At 33.7% G+C, this 20,957-nt stretch overlaps 1 protein-coding gene across 5 annotated transcripts in view; it reads left to right on the top strand.

Annotated features, from left to right (window-relative positions):
• Nucleotides 1-20,957, top strand: part of COMMD10 (COMM domain containing 10) — a 355,799-nt gene that overhangs the window by 40,053 nt on the left and 294,789 nt on the right. For all 5 annotated transcript variants that reach the window (XR_009214059.1, XR_009214057.1, XR_004248682.3 and 2 more), the window contains exon 5: nt 2,656-2,766. Coding sequence is in view for 1 of the 5 variants with exons in the window: in XM_032156607.2 (XP_032012498.1) it covers nt 2,656-2,766 (111 nt within the window). In the remaining 4 variants the exon portion in view is untranslated. The remainder of the gene's footprint in view (nt 1-2,655; nt 2,767-20,957) is intronic.

Genomic DNA, 20,957 nt, shown 5'->3' with positions numbered 1-20,957 from the left:
GTATGTATGTATGTATGGGTATGTGAAGAACCAACCAAATATTAGCTCTATAGGTTGCAATCCTGCATCCTACCAAAGCCATAGCCAAGTGGAACTACAACTTTTTTCTTCCTCTTTCATGTATTCATTTTCATGTGAATACTTCTCCTTGAAAGTTTGTATATGTTATGTGATCGATCACTTGTCTGAGAGGAATCTTTAGTGTTGACTCTGTCAGAGGCTGTTGTAGGTCACAAGGATATAAAGGTGAATAAGACTCCAGCTGTCTCCTAATGGAGATTACACTCTACTCTGAGGAGATAGACATGTAGACAAATTATTGCAATACACTGATCTAAATGTTAATAGAGAAAGATGCAGAGTGCTGAGGGAACAGAGTAGCAGACTACAGAGGGAAGGGAAAGGAAAAAATAACAGAGGAGGTGACATTGGAGTCAAATAAGACGCATGTGAAACAGCATAGTATGTTCTGGGAATCTTATTTGGTTCACTGTGGCTAAATTATAGATAATTAGTAATATGTTTTAGAACATAGGACTGGAAAGGTTGTTATCGCATCCCGAGGGGTTTTGTATATAGAGTTTGGATTTTATTTTGTTGGTAGTAAGGAGCTATTGGAGAATTTTAAGAAGGGAAGTGGGATGATGGGACGAGGTTCTATAGGAGGCAGGTAGCCCAGTTAGAAGACTATTGTGATAGTCTGGGAACATGTGGATGATGAGGATCTGAAATGAGTCATGAATTTTGGAAAATATTTGAAAAATATTTAGAAGATACTATAGAACAAATTAGGTGATCAAAATGCCTTATATTTATAATACTTTATAGTTTCCAAAATCCTTTAGGTGTGCATGTTATTGGATATTATCAGTAACCCAGAAAAGTAGGTAGTTCAGATGGATTTATTTCCATTTTGTATGAGGAAATTGAGATCTTGAAAGATTGTGGCTTAGCCACGGTCCCATAGCTGGTGATAGTTTAAGCGTGAACCAAATCATAACCTTTAAATATAGGGTTCTTTTTAATTTGTCTGCGTCAACTCTATGCAGTGCCTACGCATACATTAGTTAATATCAAGGCCTGATCACAGTGGGGTGTGCGTTTTAATTTATTCACTTAATATCTCTCTTCATTAGTTATGTTAAGTGCCTAATGGAGAGGGATAGGATCAATTAAATAAGGTAAATACAACATTTTACAGGTCTATGTAAATAACTAGAATGTGCTTTTCAATTAAGACGACATGTATGCCAATGCTTTTTTATATATGAGAATGGTTATGACATTCCTATTTTATTGGAGAGTCTATTGCATGGGACTTGATGATAGTGGCAGGCTGGTATCAGAGACTATGCTTACTGTAATCAGTGTTAAAGATCAGTATGTAAAGAATCCTTACTTAACATGTACCATTAAATTGTTTTTTTATTAGTTATTATGGAGATATTATAGATTATATCTTTACAACATCTTCCTTCTTTTTACCCATAACCTCTAAAAGGCTTAGTGCCAGAAGGAACAGAACTGTATCTTTATTTTCTCATCACATCCTCTCTCAAATAGATAATACTTTCATTGCTGTCTTTCCAACTTGGCTTTGAGTCACTGCTGTGATTCTAGCTGTTTGAACAGTCTTTCAAATTAAGTGATTAGTATTCTAGTCAAGGAAAAGTTGTTGTGAGCCTGCCATTCTTACCCAGTATTGCTAAGGTAGTTTTACTAAATCTATTATTAGGGTCATGTTCTCAGAGGCATGTGACAATTGCATTTCACAAAACTTCCCTAAATATTGATACTTGAGATTTACAGGAAATTAAATCTAAAACCTTACACTTCTGAAGCTGGAGGCATCATAAAGCTGTGAAGTTCAGTATAAAGCCACATCTGTGCTCCTTAATACTTTATAAGAAAAGTTACTCTGCCTTAGTCTTCCTTTACTATTTTTGTCTTACTTGATTAAAATTTTGCTGTTGTATTAACTAATAAATTCAAAGGAAATGTTCTGATTAGTTTCTGTCATAACTGGGAACGATAGTAAGAGTACCTTGGAAAGTATGATAGTCTGTTGCATAACACTTGCTGGGTAGTAGGTATCAATTCTCTGCCTGACTCTGGTTCAATCTCATTGTGTCTAAAGGTGTGAACCTCTTACCATCCGGATACTTTAGTTTCCCTCTAAATTAAAAAGACAAAAAGCAAATCTTTCCTGTATAGTACCTAATGCAAAGATTTTGGAAGATAATGGGAAGTCATTAAAGTGCTTTTCACCAATTTATGCTATTCACTAGTTGAAATTTGTAACTATTTAAAAATCATTAGTTTTAAAAAATACTATTTTAAAATAGTAATTTACTATTTAATATTTAAAAACCATTGGCATATATTTCACTGCTTAGTATTAGAATTTTTTATTTTTAGAATAGAGTATATTTAAAGATGACTTTTGCTGTTAAATTTGACAGGAGTGGCAGGAGGCCAATCTAATAAGCCCAAAGGGAGAATTCACAGAATATGCAGGTTAAAGGAGCCCTGGAACTGACTTTCTATGAAGCCCAGGCTATCCATATACATTCCTGCTGAGTGGAGATTTGCTTAAAGTTGACTGTTTTCTTCTTTCTGTACCATCTGATTCCAATCTGCACCTGTCTTTTATAGCTAGAGACGGTTGGATGGCAGCTTAACCTTCAGATGGCTCACTCTGCTCAAGCAAAACTAAAATCTCCTCAAGCTGTGTTACAACTCGGAGTGAACAATGAAGATTCAAAGGTAAGAAATGGTATCCCATTAAAAGGATGTATTTTGTTTGTTAGGACTTAAACTTTTTATTCTTAGCAGTCTTTGCTCTCTGGATTTAAAATTTAAACATAATTCAGTTAAACAGTTATTAATAAGTGGATCTTTTTTGACAGAAATAGCTAATCTTGCAAGGTGTCTTTCAAATTCTGCAGTGAAAAAAAATTGGTGAAGACCATATAAAATTATGATTTTAATGTTTCAGGTATTTGCAGATATTCCTGAGTGTTTCATGTTTTAAGCTGAATATATGTGGTAGAGGGAATATTGTTTGTTGTCCAGCTAGTGCCTGGAACAATAGATACGATGGTGACCTGAATTGTATTTTTGTGTGTGTAGTAGTGTAGTATGCCTGCATGTGTTTAAATCCCCAATTTTGAGAAATATAATTTTTTTATACCACAGGATGATTTTTACTTTATTGTTAATTTCAGAGCAACTTGAACGTGATTATTAAAGATGAAAGCATTGCTATGAAATAGTTTTTGTTACTGCAGCATATAGGGACATATGTCTTTCAGATATGACAAGAGATTTTTATCATATTTTATATTGTAGTGGATTATCTTTTAAGATAGAAAAGGGGGAGTGACTTTTTCCTCCTAAGTACATAAGACTATCTCATCTTAAGACAAAATTGAATTGAGAATGACATATTAGAGAAGATCTGAGGAAGGAGATTACAGTGACTGAATGTGATAATAGAATAATGGAAGAAATGTTATTATTTATAACAGGAATTGAAGGGAATATTATTACTTTTTTGTTAAAAGTTTCACTATTCATTCTATTATGCACGTTTCTGGCTTCTTTAAGAAATGCCTAGCCCAGGTTATATGACTATAAAATTCTGTGGAATTGACTTAAGTCTTACATATAATGTATTAGTTTATTACAATGTTTCAAAAGTATCATTTTATTTCACACTTTTTCACTGGGAAGTAATATGAACTTAGTGGTTAGAGTCAAGCTGTTAGAGTATGTCTGGTGGTTTCCCTTTATCTGCAGTTTCACTTTCCGTAGTTTCTGTTACCAGTGGTCATCTGCCATTTGAAATAGGTGAGTACAGTACAGTAAGATGAGAGAAAGAGTGTCCACATAACTTTATTACACTATGTTGTTATAGTTGTTCTATTTTATTATGACTGTTGTTAATATCTTACAGTACCTAATTTATAAATTAAACTTTATCATAGGTTTGCATATATGGGAAAAAACAGTTTATATTGGGTTTAGTACTATCCATGGTTTCAGGCCTCCCCTGGGAGTTTTGGAATGTATCCCCCCACAGTGGGCAGGGGGACTACTGTGTGCTCTGCAGTTTAGTGTAGTGTAACCTTGGGCAAATTTCTTAATCTTTGATTCTCAGTTTCTTTATCTGTAAAATATAGGTAATAGTATGTATCTACACAATTTTTATGAAGACTAAATACCTAGTATATATAAAGTGTTTAGTCAAGTGCCCAGTATTACAGCATGTGCCTAATAAATGCTGGCTACTACCATCATCATCGATAAAACTTTTTTGTTTTTGGCTAAAATAAATCAATCCATTTGTTTTAATTCAGAGTTCTCACTAAATTTATTTCCTGATGAAATTATTACCTCTTCCCTTGTTCCTTGCATTCCCTCTCCCTTTTTTCTTGATTATGTTTTTCATATGTATCCTTACTGGAAATTAGGAGGGGAAAAAGAGCCTGGAAAGTCCCTTTTATTACTTCTGTGAACTGAATAAGTTATTCCTTTAGGTGTAGGATGATGATCTGGAACTCACTAGCATAGACTGGAACTATTCCATGAGTGAAAATACATACATACATGCACATTCCAAGTAGCTATATACTTCCTCTGTTTTGTTTTTCATGACTACCTAATGTTAAGTCTGCATAGCTAAAAGCATTTTGTATGTTGGAAGTGTACTATTTTGACCACATAGATCGGATATGCTTTAAGCATCATGAGTTCAGCAATGCTTGTCTTTGGGATTCTCAAGTCCTTCTAGCTTTGTTACATCTTCAAAGTATGCCTATGTGTCTGTTAATATTTTTAGGTAGTAGGAATAAAAGAGTAATGCTTCTAGTAAGACAGCCATGTTAATAAGACATTCAGATTATTCAGGAAGATGTGAATATCTAGATGTGAAATCTACCTCATTTGAAATATGAGCTTGAGTACATTTATGTTTTTCTGTGTGTTTGTATTTTGAAATTTTGAATACATGTATATATGCACATTGATGTATAACTTGCAGAGCTGGAGCACCATTTTCATGAACAAATATGCTGAGGAAGAAGAGCAGAAACACACATACATAAAAGATGTTTCTCTTTCATCTTGTATGTAGACTGAAGTGACTTCTTTGTATTGTCTTTCTCTTTTATGGCATTGTACACAGTTTGTGCCTGTGTCTTTTATCTCCTAAACAATAAACAGACACGTAATGAGGTATAGAGCTACCATCACCTAGGCAGAAACATGCCATCTCCAAGTGTTATGGTGTGCCCTAGCTGTAAAGGAAGTTAACTACTATACCTCTTTTCCTCAATGAACTGCTGCCTGGAATTACTGCTCTTTCTGTTGTCTACCTTCTCCTTGATTTCATGATTTGGTATTCTATTCTTTGTACTCTTCATCTTATTCCTTATGTTAATTTTTATGTGACTCCTGTTATTAAGGACCACAAACTACGTTTCTCCCAAATATTTACAAATATGAAATGAGAATTCTTCACAGGTTGGAATATTAAGTAAAAAAGAATGAGGGTATAGAGCATGTTTTAAAAAACAAGTTTATTAAAGGAAAGGAAAGCTTTTACAAAAAGGGAGATTAAAAGTTATCACTGCTTAGTTTATGATATAAAGTATCTTAAAGTACAAAACTGTCATACTTATGAAGTTAGTGTTTGTTTAAAACAGGAAGCATTGGGTACAGTTCTCATAAATGTGTATTTTATAGGGTAGTTATCTTGAAAATATACATATATTAAAGTACTGGGAGGGTTAGAGTCACTGTAAATTGTGAGGGAGTATTTTGGTGGTATTTACTTTTGAGCTGTTGAACTGAAAACTTACTGTAATTCACTGAAGAGTATGGTTTATAAGGAGCTCGTTTTCTTCTCTTTCACTTCTAACATACACATGAAAAATGTAGCCTGCAGTGAAGTTTTAATTGCTATCACACTGGATAACACTGTTTGACTGTGGTCTCCTTTCTTAGAACACTTCTGTCTCGAGGCTTTCCTGTTTTGCTATTAATTTTATCACAAAAACTGGGTGATTGTAGCTTTCCTGCAGTATTTTGATATGTATTCTAGTTGTTTTCGGTTAATTGTCTTAGTGTTTGTCTACTGTGTTTAGCAGAGTGAGATTATTTTCCTGTTCCACAGATACCTCAAATCGAGTTTTCTGACTTAAAGTTTTTTTCGTTAGGGGGCAGTAGAGTGCTTTGCTTACCTAGCCTTTTCTGGCGTTCAGAGTGTTATTTGAAATAACATTCAAAATAATTGGTGAAGTCAGTAGTTGAAGGAAATGCTAAGTGTTTACATTTCTAATCTTTATAGAACAATAGAGTTCTCTTATTTATTTCCATAAACAAAGTTAATGCTTATTAATCATATATGTGTAGAACAAATAAATGAAATCATCATTTGGCTTTTGAAATTTGTATATGATCATTTGCCAAAATGAAATATATTAAAAACTTTCCACATTATTGACTTTTTGTTACATTCTGTCACTTGTATTAATTTCTTCACAAGAAAAAAGAATGAAATAGTCCATAAGATAATTGAATGGCTCTATTAGGTTATGATGTAACTAGTTCTAGGCCCATTGTAGTCAGCTGAAATTTCTTTATTTCTAGAGAGTAATGTCATTTTGTAACAAATGTTGGTAATTTTGACTGACACCAACACTTTAACTTTGAATATCTTAAAATACTTAAATTTTGCTATTAGTACATTTTTTCCCCCAGTAAATTTCCTGTTAAAGACAAACCTGTTTTGTTAATACAGGGATTCTAAATTTTATTTGTGCATCTTTTGAGGAAGGATCCTTGTGTTTCATTTTTTTTTTCTTTTGCAATAACTGTGGTAAAATCACCCTGACAGTAGAACTTTTATTTATCTTAATGTTAAATTAGATTATAATCGGATTGCAGAAAGTACTTTATGTAGAAGTAATTATGATTTTGAATGAATTTGGGGCTCTTAATACTAGTTTTCTGACTTAGAGCTCTTCATTCTTATTTCCAAAATACATGACAAATTCTGTTTAGTGTGAGAAAATGGGCAAAAGTTCTTTTTTATGGTGTTTACTCTGTGCTACACATGGTATCACCTCTTTTTGTGGTTAAAACCTCTCTTCCAGGCATGATTTCTTATTATTCTTATTTTATTGATAAATGGAGATGCGGAAGCACAGAGAAGTTAAATAATATTCCCACGTTAAACAGATAGTAAACAGTAGACCTAGGATTTGAATCCAGGCAATTTTATTTGAGTTCCAATTTATCAGTAGGATGCTGTATCGTCTTGTTAATTTAATAACTTAGCAGTTGAAATTGTAATATGTGCATATGTTTCAAGGTGTTGAAAGCTATTCTAAAATGTAAGGTTGTTCATAGGATTATAGTTACGTGGATTCTAGATTTAATTTTTCTCTTTACCCTTTATTTGACTAAATTGAAACAATTTTACATTTTTGGTCAATTAGAAACACCATTTATTCTGACGTAGTAAGTAAAGTTATAAATGATGTCAGTTCAACAGAGGCTGCCTTTTATTAACAAATATTATTGTAAGGGCTACATGACATCAATGATGTTGATGTCTTGTGAGCAAATAAGCTGTATCAGTTAAAAAGAAAAGATGTCCTCAGATCTATTTAGGACCGATTTCTCAGAGAAAAATATGTATGCTATTCAAATCATGAATTCTTGTTATAGAAATTTAAATCTTTTCTTCTTAAAGGTGGTGTTAGTATTGACTGATTTGGAATGACCTTCACATTTTTTAGCTACTTATGTGAGTTCGTCTGCATTTTCCTTTTTTTATTGAAGTATCACGTATCATATCTTTATTAGAATAAATCACACTAACACGTACTTTCTCACCCTTAATTACACATACAAACGAGATAATTCAACTGATAGGGCGTAATTCAAATGTAAATAAAATCATTCTCTCACATATTTAACATTGTTGAGTGGATTTTTAAAATGTATATATTTAAGGTATACAACATGCTGTTTTGATATAAATATACATAGTAAAATGATTGCTACTATTAAGAAAATTAACCCATCCATCACCTGCCATAATTACCTTTTTTGTGTTTGTGGTAAAAGCACCTAAAATCTATTTTCCTAGCAAAATTTCAGTTTACAATACAATATCATTAATTATAGTCCTGATGCTGTACATCAGATCTCCAGACTTATTTATCCTACATAACTGCAAGTTTATATGCTTTGACCTGTTTCTCCCCATTTTTTCCCTCTCCTTGTCTCTGATAATCTCTGTTCTACTAGGTATTTTTTTGTAAATTCCACATATAAGTGAGATCATGCAGAATTTTTCTTTCTATGTCTGGCTTATTTCACTTACCATAATGTCTTCCAGATTCATCCATGTTGTTGCAAATGGCACTGTATCCTTTTTCAAGGCTGACTCATACTCCTGTGTGTGTGTGTGTGTATATGTATATGTATGCATATATATATGTACACATATGGACACATATACATATCACAGTTTATCCATTGATAGATAGTTACATTGTTTCCATATCTTGGCTATTATGAATAATGCTGCAACAAACGTGGGGGTGCAGATATGTCTTTAACATACTGGATTCATCTTCTTTGAATATATACCAAGCAAGAGATTCCTGTTAGTTCTAATTTGAATTTTTGGAGGAACCTTCAAACTGTTGTCCTTAATGGCTATACCAATTTACATTTCTACCATCAGTGTACAGGGGTTCCCTTTTCTCCACATTCTCGCCAGCATTTGTTGTCTCTTGTCTATTTGATAATAGTCATTCTAACAGTTGTGAGATAATATTTCATTTTGGTTTTGTTTGCATTTCCCTAATGGTTAGTGATATTGAATATCCTTTCATATATCTGTTGGCCATTTTTATGTCTTCTTTGGAGAAATTTCTGTTTAGGTTCTTTGCCCCTTTTAAAATCAGTTAATCTTAGTACATTATTATTATTTTGCTATTGAATTGTGTGAGTTCCTTATACATGTTGGATATTAACCCCTTATCAGATAACTGGTTTGCAATTTTTCCAGTCCATAGGCTGTATTTTTTGTTGATGGTTTCCTTTTCTGTACACGAGCTTTTAGTTTGATGTAGTTCTACTTGTTTATTTTTTGCTTTTGTTACTCAAGCTTTTGGTGTGATAATTCAAAATATCAGACTAAGATGAACATGAAGGAGCTTTTCCTCTGTGCTTTCTTCTAGGAGTTTTATGGTTTTAGATCTTATGTTTAGGTCTTTTATCTCTTTTGAGTTTGATTTTTGTGTGTGGTGTAAAGGTCCAATTTCATTGTTTTGCACATGGATATTCAGTTTTCCCAGCACCATTTATTAAAGAGACAATTGTTTCATTATTGCATCTTCTTGGTGGCCTTGACAAAAATTAATTGAACATGTATGCTTGGGTTATTTCTGGGCTCTCTATAGTATTCCTTTTGTCTGTGTATCTGGCTTTATGCCAGTACCATACTGTTTTGGTTACTATAACTTTATAATGTAATTTAAAATTAGGAAGTGTGATACTTCTAACTTTGTTTTACTTTCTCAAGGTTATTTTGGTTATTCAGGGTCTTTTGTGATTCCATGCGAATTTTAGAATTTTTTTTCTCTGTTTCTGTGAAAAAATGCCATTGGAATTTTGATAGAATTGCACTGAATCCATATATTGCTATGGGTAATATGGACATTTTAACAATATTAATTCTTGCAATTCATGAACATGGGATATCTTGCTGTTTAATTATGTCGTCTTCAATTTCTTTAATCAGTGTGTTATAGTTTTCAGAGCTTTCACTTCTTTAGCTATATTTCTTTATAGGCATTTTATTCTTTTTGTTCTCCTAGCAATGGTATAGTAGCAGGGGGCTGGGAAGAGGGGTGGTGGCTGGGAAAGTGGGGGCACATAAATAAGATTGTTTTCTTGGTTTCTTTTTAAGCTAGGTCATTATTTGTGTGAAGAAATGCATCTGATTTTTGTATGGTGATTTTGTAAGGTGTATGCTACTTTACTGAATTTATTTGTTCATTTTAACTTTTTTTGTGGCATTTTAAGGGTTCTTTTTCTTTAAACGGAGGTTAGTGTCATCTGCAAACAGGAATAATTTTATTGTCCTCTCTCAAATGATTTTTTAATATTGCCTGCCTTCTTTTAAAAATCAGGATTCATTTTTCTGTTACCAAAGCTGTATGTGCTTACTGTAGAAAACTTAGAAATTATAGAAACGTGAAAGGAAAAACTGTTAGACTTACCACAAAGATGCAGGCAATCTATTTGTTTTATTTCAGTGTTTTTTCGACACAAACTTTTTCTCCAGTCTGATCATAGGACTTGTTTGATTTTATATTCTGCCTCTTTTTTCACTTAATGCTGTAACAAATCATTTTTTATATTATTTCAAACTCATCATTAATATATTTTAAATGACTGCATTATATTATGGCTGTGACAGACATATTAGGATTTCTTAATAATTCTTCCCCAGTCAAATACTGGATTTGTTTCTAGTATTTTCCTGTTACGTTGTAATAAACATCTTTGTGTATATATACTTAGATGCTCAGTAAACCTTTATGCATTATGAATGAATTAAAGAAGCCTTCTTAGGATTTAGGGTTATTCCTCAAGAGGATGATTACTAGGTGAAAGGGTATAAACCAAAATAAAACAAAACATCTTATTTAGTTTGATAAATGGCTTTCTGAAATCATTTTGGGGAATACACACAGAAACACAAACGTTGCATTCAGAAGATTTCTTAGCGTCTAGAGAAAGATGTAACACTATTTCAAAAATAGGTTCTTTAATAACTAGGTAATTAATTACTTTGGATTTTAGGAGGCCGGTAAAAAGCCCAGATATTTTTGTAATATTATAGCGCCCCCTCTTTCAAACTTTTGTATTACTTTAGTGCACAAATTAAACAAGCTTTTGTTATGTTTATTTTGTTTTATTATAGAACATGTAGAAGCAATCTGATTAAATACTCAAGCTGTTAGAGGAAATAAAAATAACTCTTATTTGTTAGATAATTGCCAAGATACTTTGAAAACAAAGCCAGCTTCTTTGGAATCAAATTTATTTAAATATTTTTAAGGCTTTGTGACTTTGGTTTTCTGATTGTTTTGTATCCTTTTTCATTGTGATCAATTTCTCAATGAAATTATCCTTCAAGGTTTTACATTTTCTAAATAACAGCCATACAGAAATGTTTTCCCTCAATTTAATGTGTTTTTGGGTTTTTTTTTTTTGGTTTTGTGGTCAACATGACTTTTTAAAAGACAATATTATGTAGTCAAGTATATTGATACAAATCATATGTATATAATTTCTGTATAACGCAATGCAAACTTCCTCCATATATGTGTGTGTGGAAGATTTTTTTTTTCATATTTCAGGCTGTCAAGTGGAAAGTCTGAGTTTATCCATAATAAGATTTTATAAGCTAACAAAAATACTGTTTCAGATGCTACTTATCTTTGATGAGTGAAAGTACACAATATTAATATACCATTAAAGGTTAGTATTTATGTGGAGAAAATGATAATAGAGACTTGGAGGAGAAAATAATCTGTTAAAAATACTCCAAACATTTTAGGCAATTTAGAATTAAAATATCATTGTTTTACTAAAATTCTTTTTAAATATTTTGTGGGATTCCATAGTAAGGAAACAAATACTATCTTCACTTGTCTTTTCTAGCTTCTGAATCCTGTAGTCTCTGAAACCCAGAGGCAGTTGATAAATACAGAATTTTTAAAACCGAATATGTTTAGAAGTACCTTTAAATTTCATTAGATACCTTTTCATGTATTAGAAATGACAATAATGTAAATGAATAATATAAATATTTTGACATAAAAGTATTAACAATGAATTAGACATCTGGACAAGTAAAAGGCTAAATTCAATAAAGTAAATATGCACTAACTTTTTAAACATCTTGAATTCAGTTCAAGAAATATTTTTTAAGCGTTTACTACATGTGAGTTACTAGGCAAGGTATTCGTGATACAGACAGGTTTTATTTTCTGTCACGGAGCTTATGGGCTAGCAGGAAATACATATGTTAAGCCAGTAAATATAAGTTTGATGACTAGTACAAAGGAGGAAGTACATGGAAACCAATAGCAAGGAATTAGAAACGGTGACAGGCAGAGAAGTTTTCAGATGGAGGAAAAAGCACCTGAAAGAGGACAGAGGTTTATTTTATGAGCATTTCAAATATGGAGGTACCTGAGATATCCAGGTGGAGATTGTCAGGTTTGTAGTCTGAGATATGGGAGAAAATTGTAAACTAGAAATTGAGATTTGGAAATCATTGAGATTATAATTTCAGTCATGAGAATGGAAGAGATCACTTAGAGGATATATTAGAACTAACATTTAAATGACAAGTAGAATTGAAGGAGCTTATGACAGTGATTGGGAAGGAACAGCCAAATTCCAAAGGAAGAGAGCATTTCTTAGGGGTGAATCATGTCACATGTTGCTACTAAGTAAATTTAGAGGGAAGCAGGGTCAGAGAGAGAAGATAATAATTCTCACAGCCATGAAGTAGGTGCTAGTATTTTCCTATTAACTAGATCAAGAAACCCAGACTCAGTGGTTAAGTATTTTTCTCTAAATTGGATACTAGAAAGTGATGGTGCCATAATTTGAACCCAGGTCTGTCTGACTCCATAGTCTGAGCTTATAATCACTACATAGTGTTAAAAAATGAATTCAGTGACATGGAGATCATTGGTGATTACTTTGTGGGACAGGAGAAGGAAATATTTCAAGATGGAGGGCAGTATTGAATGCTATTTGAGAGGTCAGAAGAGAGAACAACAGACATGTGACTGTTGGATTTTGTAAAATGGACTTCTCTGATGACCTAGACAATTATGATTTCAATAACAATTGAGAGAAGAAGAAAGAAACCTAATTGGGATAAACTCACTAAAGAATATGAGGTGAGAGTGGAAGTAGTGATACAGGTAACTGTTTTGGAAATAGGACAGTTGATGTAGCGGAGTGTGGATTCAGTAACTGGAGATATTAGAGGAGGTTTGTATGCAGATGCCACAGATCCACTGGGGGAGAAAATGATGCAGAATGGAGAGGGATATATTAATACATTTCTTGAGAAAGTGAGATGTGAGCTTCAGAGCACAAACGGAAAGGTAGGATTCAATCAGAGTGGGAACATTTCACTTGTCTTCATAGAGAAAGAAGAGTATGGATCAGGTGAGTGGTTTTGATGGTGGAAAGAGAAAGTTGTAATGATCTGATTGCTTCTGTTTTCGCAATGGTGCTGTTATGAGATTGGGAGAATGGGGCGGTCCTAGTAGGTTTGAGAACAGAGGACAGAGTGTGAAATGGTTATTTTGGATATTGGACAATTGAACAAACTGGGTATTTTTGGGTATTTTACTGTTACTACACAGTGTTGATTGCCCAATTGTGATTTGTGATCACGAATTTGAGATGAGAACTGTTGGCAGGTTGTATATTTTTCTTCATCTATTTTTAATTGCTCAGGTGCACATGTGGAGTAGGTGGATAATTGGGTTTAATCATGCTTTTATCTTTGCCGGGTGTTGTCAGTGGAGGGTGAAAAGGACAAAAGGTGTGCCTGTGTCTGCGAAAGAGTAAATTTTAGCAACTGACCCTGGAGTCTAAATTGGGCCAGGTGGAAAGTGAGGATATTGTGTATGTGTGTTCGGGGCAGGGTGGTAAGTGATGAGAGGGAGAAACTATCTAGAAATATGCTGGAACCTAGCCACACTCTCTGATATGGTTAGGCTTTGTTTCCGCACCCAGATCTCATCTTGAATTGTAATCCTCACAATCCCCATAATCCCCGTGTGTCAAGGGAGAGACCAGGTGGAGGTAGTTGAATCATGAGGGTGGTTCCCTCATGCTGTTCTCCTGATAGTGAGTGAGTTCTCACGAGATGTGATTGTTTTATAAGGGGCTCTTACCCCTTTGCTCAGCACTTCTCCTTCCTGCCAGGTTAAGAAGTAGGTGTCTTGCTTCCCCTTCGCCTTCTGCCATGATTTTAAGTTTCTTGAGGCCTTCCCAGCCATGCTGAACTGAACTGTGAGTCAAACCTCTTTCTTTTCTAAATTACCCTTTCTTGGGCAGTTCTTAATAGCAGTATGAAAATGCAGTAATACAGCTTTCCTAGAGGTTTATAGAGGAGCCTCAAATAGATGCATTATTTTCCAGGATCACTCAGTGACTTTTAATTTGAGTCTTGAGATGTCTGTGGCTTAACCTGGTGTACAGTTTATCTGTTAAGACAAAGAAGTGGATACATGTAAAATTTGAAAGCTGGTCTTTTCCCAACCTTTACCCTGCATCAACTTGGCAACTGAAGTGGTCTAATTATATGAAGATTTATTCTGTATCCTAGGAGTTCCCAATGTCTGTCCAGTGGCTACTCCTTGATCTCTTGCTTCCTTGGTTGATAATATACCCAGCATCTACTGGAAATAGTAGAGTATTAATTTCATAATGAGCCCACTACACCAGTGATACTATATCCAGAAATAAATTAAAATGTGAGAATTTTGTATGTTGTTTGAATTATATTAGCTTTTGAACATCAGTGGTGATTTTTTGAATTGCTTTTCTGAATCTGGTATTCTAATTTTGAGGGTATTATTGTAAATTTTACTTCAAGACAGAGTAAAGATGTCTAGATTAAGTTTTCTTATGAGTAATTTGCATTATTGGATACTGAATCCAGTCCCAATTATTTTGGCAATAAAAGGAGTTGACAAACACTGTTTTTTCCTGGCATAGTTTAAATAAGATTTTAAGCATGTTTACAGTGTTAGTTACTATGTGAATACTTAAATATGTCTTTAATGGATTGTGCGGATTATAGTCTTTTCAGATTTTTTCTTTCCTTTGTATGAGAATTATTTAGAAGAAGTTAAACTTATATGAAGAGGAAGAATAATTGTAACTATATATTTCTTAGAACAAATTATTGCGCACTTGTGGCTGTTTTGATGGTATTGGGAAAAGGGAAGATTCTTCTATTAAGTTTTCATATAAAATCTCTTCATTTTTGTTTTTCAAAGTTTCTCAGCTGGCCTTAATACTTATGATCCAAAGCTGCAACCTTTCAGAAATGCCATGTCCATATTTTAAAAAACTAAAATGCTTTAAGGATTTAATCAGATCCTCGAGTCTTATATCACAGCACTTATTTGGAAATGTGGCTATCCCAAGATACCTAATGATTATGAGTCTGGTTTGGGTGTTTTCTTTTTGGGTATTTAGCATCAACCCAACACCATCGCTTCTGTGTTTTTGGTATGTATCTGGATGATATATTTGAGGATCTGCTGCAGACAGCTGTTCGGTTAGTGCACAAGGAACAGTCAATTTTAGTTACTTTATCATATGCTGGAGATTGATATTCATAAAGCAGTGAGAATATACTGTAACTAGGGCCATTGATTAACAAAGGGATAAAAATAGGGTTGATGAAGCAGTATTATTCTTTATCTCACCAATTATCCTACCCTTTGATACCAGCACAAAGAAGAGACAGACAGGATTAATATAATCTAATTTTTACAAACTCTTTTTAACTTGCCTGTTTCGTAAGTGTTTGATTCTTAATTATAACCAATGAATGGCAAATTATACAATATTTTTAAAAATATATCATATTTTAAGCTTTTAAAAATTGGTTGACTATCTGAAATTTACATAAATTTTGCTTATAGTCAATAACTGCTATTATGACATCAGTGAAACTGTATGTTGTGATTGTTGTGGCTGGTTAACCAAAACGTGTATTTCACAAATTTATATAATATATAATGGGTGAAGATGAAATGTAATAGTAAATGAATGTGTAGAAAGAAATTCTTGTTTATAAATTTCATGTTTAAAGAACCTTGATTTTATCTTTTAAAAAATTCTTTTTTACTTTTTAAAAATTACACAAGTAATTTACATTGAGGAAAAATAAAAAAAATAAGAAAATAAAATTCACCTACAATCCTACCTAGAGGTAATCACTTTGAGTGACATATTTAATTGACATCTATCTTTCCAAGTCTGTCCATTGTAAACTAGTTGTCTTTTCCCATAAAGCATTATATTGTAAACAACATCTTTTATTGTCAGTAAGTGAGCTTCTACTCAGCAACATCATTTTAAATGACTGCATAGGATTCTGTTGTTTGTATGTTCCATTTCTTATTTCTTTTTTTGGTAAATATAATTTATTTATTCAAATAGTCCTTCAGCAGTACATTTGCCTTTAAAGCCATATTTAAAATACTGTATACTAACGAGTTGACTAAAGTGATGGAAGAAGATTTTAGAAATTCTATTCAGGCTGGGCGCGGTGGCTCACGCTTGTAATCCCAGCACTTTGGGAGGCCGAGGCGGGCGGATCACGAGGTCAGGAGATTGAGACCATGGTGAAACCCCGTCTCTACTAAAAATACAAAAAAAAAATCAGCCGGGCGTGGTGGCGGGCGCCTGTAGTCCCAGCTACTCGGAGAGGCTGAGGCAGGAGAATGGCGTGAACCCGGGAGGCGGAGCTTGCAGTGAGCCGAGATTGCGCCACTGCACTCCAGCCTGGGCAACAGAGCGAGACTCCGTCTCAAAAAAAAAAAAAAAAAAAAAAAAAATTCTATTCATGTAAATTCTGTTGGAATTCTAGTAATTGCTAAAATATTACATTTTTATTGCTGAGAGACTTCCTTTTTCAGGGATTAACATGTTTAGACATATAGTTTAGAATGTCTTTTAAAACCATGTGTGTGTTTGTTAATTCATGAGGTTTCCAAACCATGAGATTTTGCTCCTTCCCTTTCTTCCTCTCTTTCTCTTTCCCCTTCTTTGCTTCTTTATAATAGAGCGGATATGAAGTTTCTTTCAGACATAAAGAAGTTCTACCCTATCCATTATAAAGGGGTAATTTTATCCATATTTAATGTGCTGCTACCTCCTTGGTGAGAGCAGTACCATAAATATCCCAATATAACACCTTTGTTGTTCTCAACAGTAAAATGACCAGAATTGTCCAGGTACAACTTTATTTATGGAATCAGCAAAGGCTGGTGGAATTTTCTAGCCAAAAGGGATCTTAAGTGGATTTGTCAATGGGTTTTTTTTTTCTGACAATGGATTCTTAATATGACACCAAAAGCATGAGCCACCAAAGAGAAAAGATAAATTGAACTTCATTAAAATTGAAAACTTTTGTGTATCAAAGAACATTGTCAAGAAATTGAAAGGACAACCTGGAGAATGAGAGAAAATATTTTAAAATTACATATATTATGGGATTTGTATTTGAATGAATAAAGAACTCTTACAACTCAATAACAACAAACAGCCCCCACAAAACCCTAATTTTATTTATTTTATTTATTAATATTTTTTGAGACAGGGTTGCCCTGTCACCCAGTCTGGAGTGCAGTGGCATGGTCATAGCTCACTGCAGCCTCCAGCCTTCCAGACTCAAGTGACCCTCCTGCCTCAGTATTCCCAGGTAGCTGGGACTACAGGCACTTGTCACCATGCCTGACTAATTAAATAAATTATTTTTTGTAAAGACAGGAGCTCACTTTGTTGCCCAGGCTGGTCTTGAACTCCTGGGCTCAAGCTGTCTTCCTACCTAGGCCTCTCTAAGTGCTAGGATTACAGGTGTGAGCCACTGTGCCTGGCCAGCAACCTAATTTTTAAAATGGGCAAAGGACTTGAATAGACATTTCTCCAAAGATTTACAAACGGCCAATAAACATGAAAAGATACTCAACATCATTAGTCATTAGGGCAATGAAAATCAAAACCACAGTGATACATCATTTCATACCCACTAGAATGGCTATAATTTTTTCTGATAAGGAAAATAAGTATTGGTAAGGATGTGGAAAAATTGGGACACTCATAATTGCTGGTGGGAACACAAACACTTCTGTGGAAAACAGTTTGGTGGTTTCTCCGAAATGTAAACATAGAATTACCCTAGGACCCTGCACTTCCACTCCTAGGTATATACCCAAAAGAATTAAAAACAAAGGGTCAAACATGAACATGTACACAGATGTTTATAGCAGCACTATTCATAGCTAAAAGGTAGCAATAACCCTGTCTCAGTCCATTTGTGCTGCTATAACAAAATACCTGAGATTAGATAATTTATAAGGAACAGAAATTTATCTCTTACAATACTAGAGGCTGAAAAGGTCAAAATGTAGGGACTGGCATCCAGTGTCTGATGAGGGCCTTCTTGCTGTGTCTTTACATAGCAGAAGAGCAAGAGAGAGCGAGTGCACCCATTCCTTCAAGCTTTTTTAAGTGCGTTAATCCCTTCCATGATGGCTTTGTGCTCATAACTTTATCACCTCTGAAAGGCCCCACCTTTTAATACTATTATGTTGGTGATTATGTTTCAACATATAAATTTTAAGGAATGCATTCAGATCATAGCAAATCCAAGTGTCTATCAGTGAGTGAATGGATAAACAAACTGTGTTATATACATAGAATGAGATATTACTGAGCCGTGAAAAGGATTGGCCTACTGATATGTGCTATAATGTGGATGAACCTTGAAAATGTTATGCTGTGTAATAGAAGCCAGACACAAAAGATCACTTATTGTATGAATCCATTTATATGAAAAATCCAGGTTAGGCAAATCCATAAATAGCAGATTTGTAGTTGCAGGGTCTGGGAGGAGGAAAGATTGGAGAGTTGACTTTAATGGGTATGAGTTTCTTCTTGGTGTGGTAAAAGTGTTCTGGAATTAGATAGCATTGTGGTTGTATTGGAAGCTACTAAATTGTACACTTTAAAATGATTAAAATGGTAAATTTTATAAAAAGGCACACACATACACCCCTCTTAGAAATAAGTCAACTCTTTAAGCTTACTGATGAGAAAACTCATTCCCAGTGAGGTTAAATGATGTGTAAGTTGATTATTGGCACAGCTAGATGAGAACTTAATCTGATATAACAGAGGGAACATTGGACTTGAAGTGAGAAAGCTGAATTTAAATTTTTAGACTGTGGGAAATTTTCTGTGGCACATACCACAATTTGAAAATGTGTTGGTAATACTCGCCTCATAGGGTTGATAGAGTTAAATGAAATAATGTTTGTGAAATGCCTATTATGGCTCTCACATAGTAAGCGACTAATGTTAATGTTAGTTGAATTTGAATTTGCAGTGCTATAGTTTATTATTAGGAACATGAGTTACTCTTGAAAATAATTTTTATGAATATTATTATCTTGAAGAATAGCTGAATACTGGTTTGGTGGGTTGTACAATAATTTGCTCTTTGAAAAAAAAAATCTGTGCTGTAGTACAGTAATTTGCTTTGTAACCTGGCTATTAGAATTGAGACTGAGTTGTCTGTGGCCATCATTTTTAACAAATCACTGTTCCTTTTCTCTTTAGTAGAAATGATTCTTAAATGAATATAGAGGAAGAATACCACTTCCTTAATTACTAATATTGTATTGTAGGCTACTTGAACTCCCTCCCTGTGGGATTTTTTTTCACAGTGACCTTTCAGAGAGTATGAGCTGTGAAAGAAGAAATCCACAGGGCAGTGTGCCAACTGTAAATGTAGATCAAAAATCTGGCTTCTATATCATCATCCTCAATTTTAATACTTTGTATTTACTTAGTAGCTTTCAGCTATAGGACTCAAAAGTCTGCAAATAGCCTCAAAACACCTCACTGAGGTAAGCATAAAGTAATAATTATTTTTTGTTAAAAGAGGAAGTGAATAGTATTGTTTAATTGTCAATTTTAGAATAAGAGAATAAATCATCTTTTAAAAATATGCTGTTAGTTACAGCGTGGTCTTTTTTTAAAATGAGAAACCAGAAGTTTTTCTCCTTCATGTTAAGGGATGGTCCAATTTTCATCCCCATTTTACTTTGGTTATTTTTGCCACTTTTTTACTGATTGTAATTATGTGTTGACCTCATTTGATTCTAAAGTACAAGAAAATATGAAAATTATAAGCATAAACCTTAAGTAGTTTCATTGACCTATTTTAATTTATGAAATCTTTTTTTGCTGTAAACAGATGAGTACAATACTTTATAGATAGCTTTGTGAGTGGGTATTTTGTTTCCAGCTATACAGAAGTTGCATAATAGCTACCCACTCAGGTATTTTAGATTGGCATGGTAGTGACTGTTTAATAATAAGACTGCTACCACATAATAGCATATTTGTGCATCTTTTCGACGCTACACATGAATGACCTTTATGAATAAAATAGTGCTACCTAATTCTGTATATTTTGGCTGTATGTCTCCTAAAAGTGATAATATTTGGAGACGGACAGATCTTATATAGGTTAAGATACAGGATAAGTTTAAAAATACAAATTAAAATGGAGACCAATTAATAGTCATTCCTGAAAAAATATAAGCCTTTCTCATGAGGACATTTTCTGTCAAGAGATAAGTGTGGGTCAGGGCTCATTTGGAGGCTGAGGGGACATCTGATTTCTTCATAATATTATATAAAATTTTCAAGTGGCTAAGCTACTTCATTGTTTCTTCTGTGGATAAGGGCCTGCTGCCTTGAATTCTAGTCAGCCTGGATGGGTGGGACTGATCAAAGCTGAGGGTCTTGATAGCTGCAGAGCACACAGTAATCACTATACCTGATACCACCATATTGAAATGGTCAAGACAATAATGATAATAGATAGCATTTATTGACCAATTAATATGGGCCAGGTATTGTTCTGTGGGCTTTTATGTTTTTTTCTCATTGGAGCTTTGCAATTAATAAGCAATGAGTTACTTCTTTTATTGGCCCAGAGGGCTGAAAATAATTTGCAGCTTAATAAAGTAGCTACTTTGCTTCCATAGTGATTGCTTTGCCACCTGTTTTAAGTG

The sequence above is a fragment of the Hylobates moloch genome, unplaced genomic scaffold (assembly GCF_009828535.3).
Source record: "Hylobates moloch isolate HMO894 unplaced genomic scaffold, HMol_V3 SCAFFOLD_6, whole genome shotgun sequence".
Lineage (NCBI taxonomy): Eukaryota > Metazoa > Chordata > Mammalia > Primates > Hylobatidae > Hylobates > Hylobates moloch.
The sequence above is the reverse complement of the archived record's forward strand: the minus strand, read 5'-3'. Positions and strand labels throughout refer to the sequence as shown.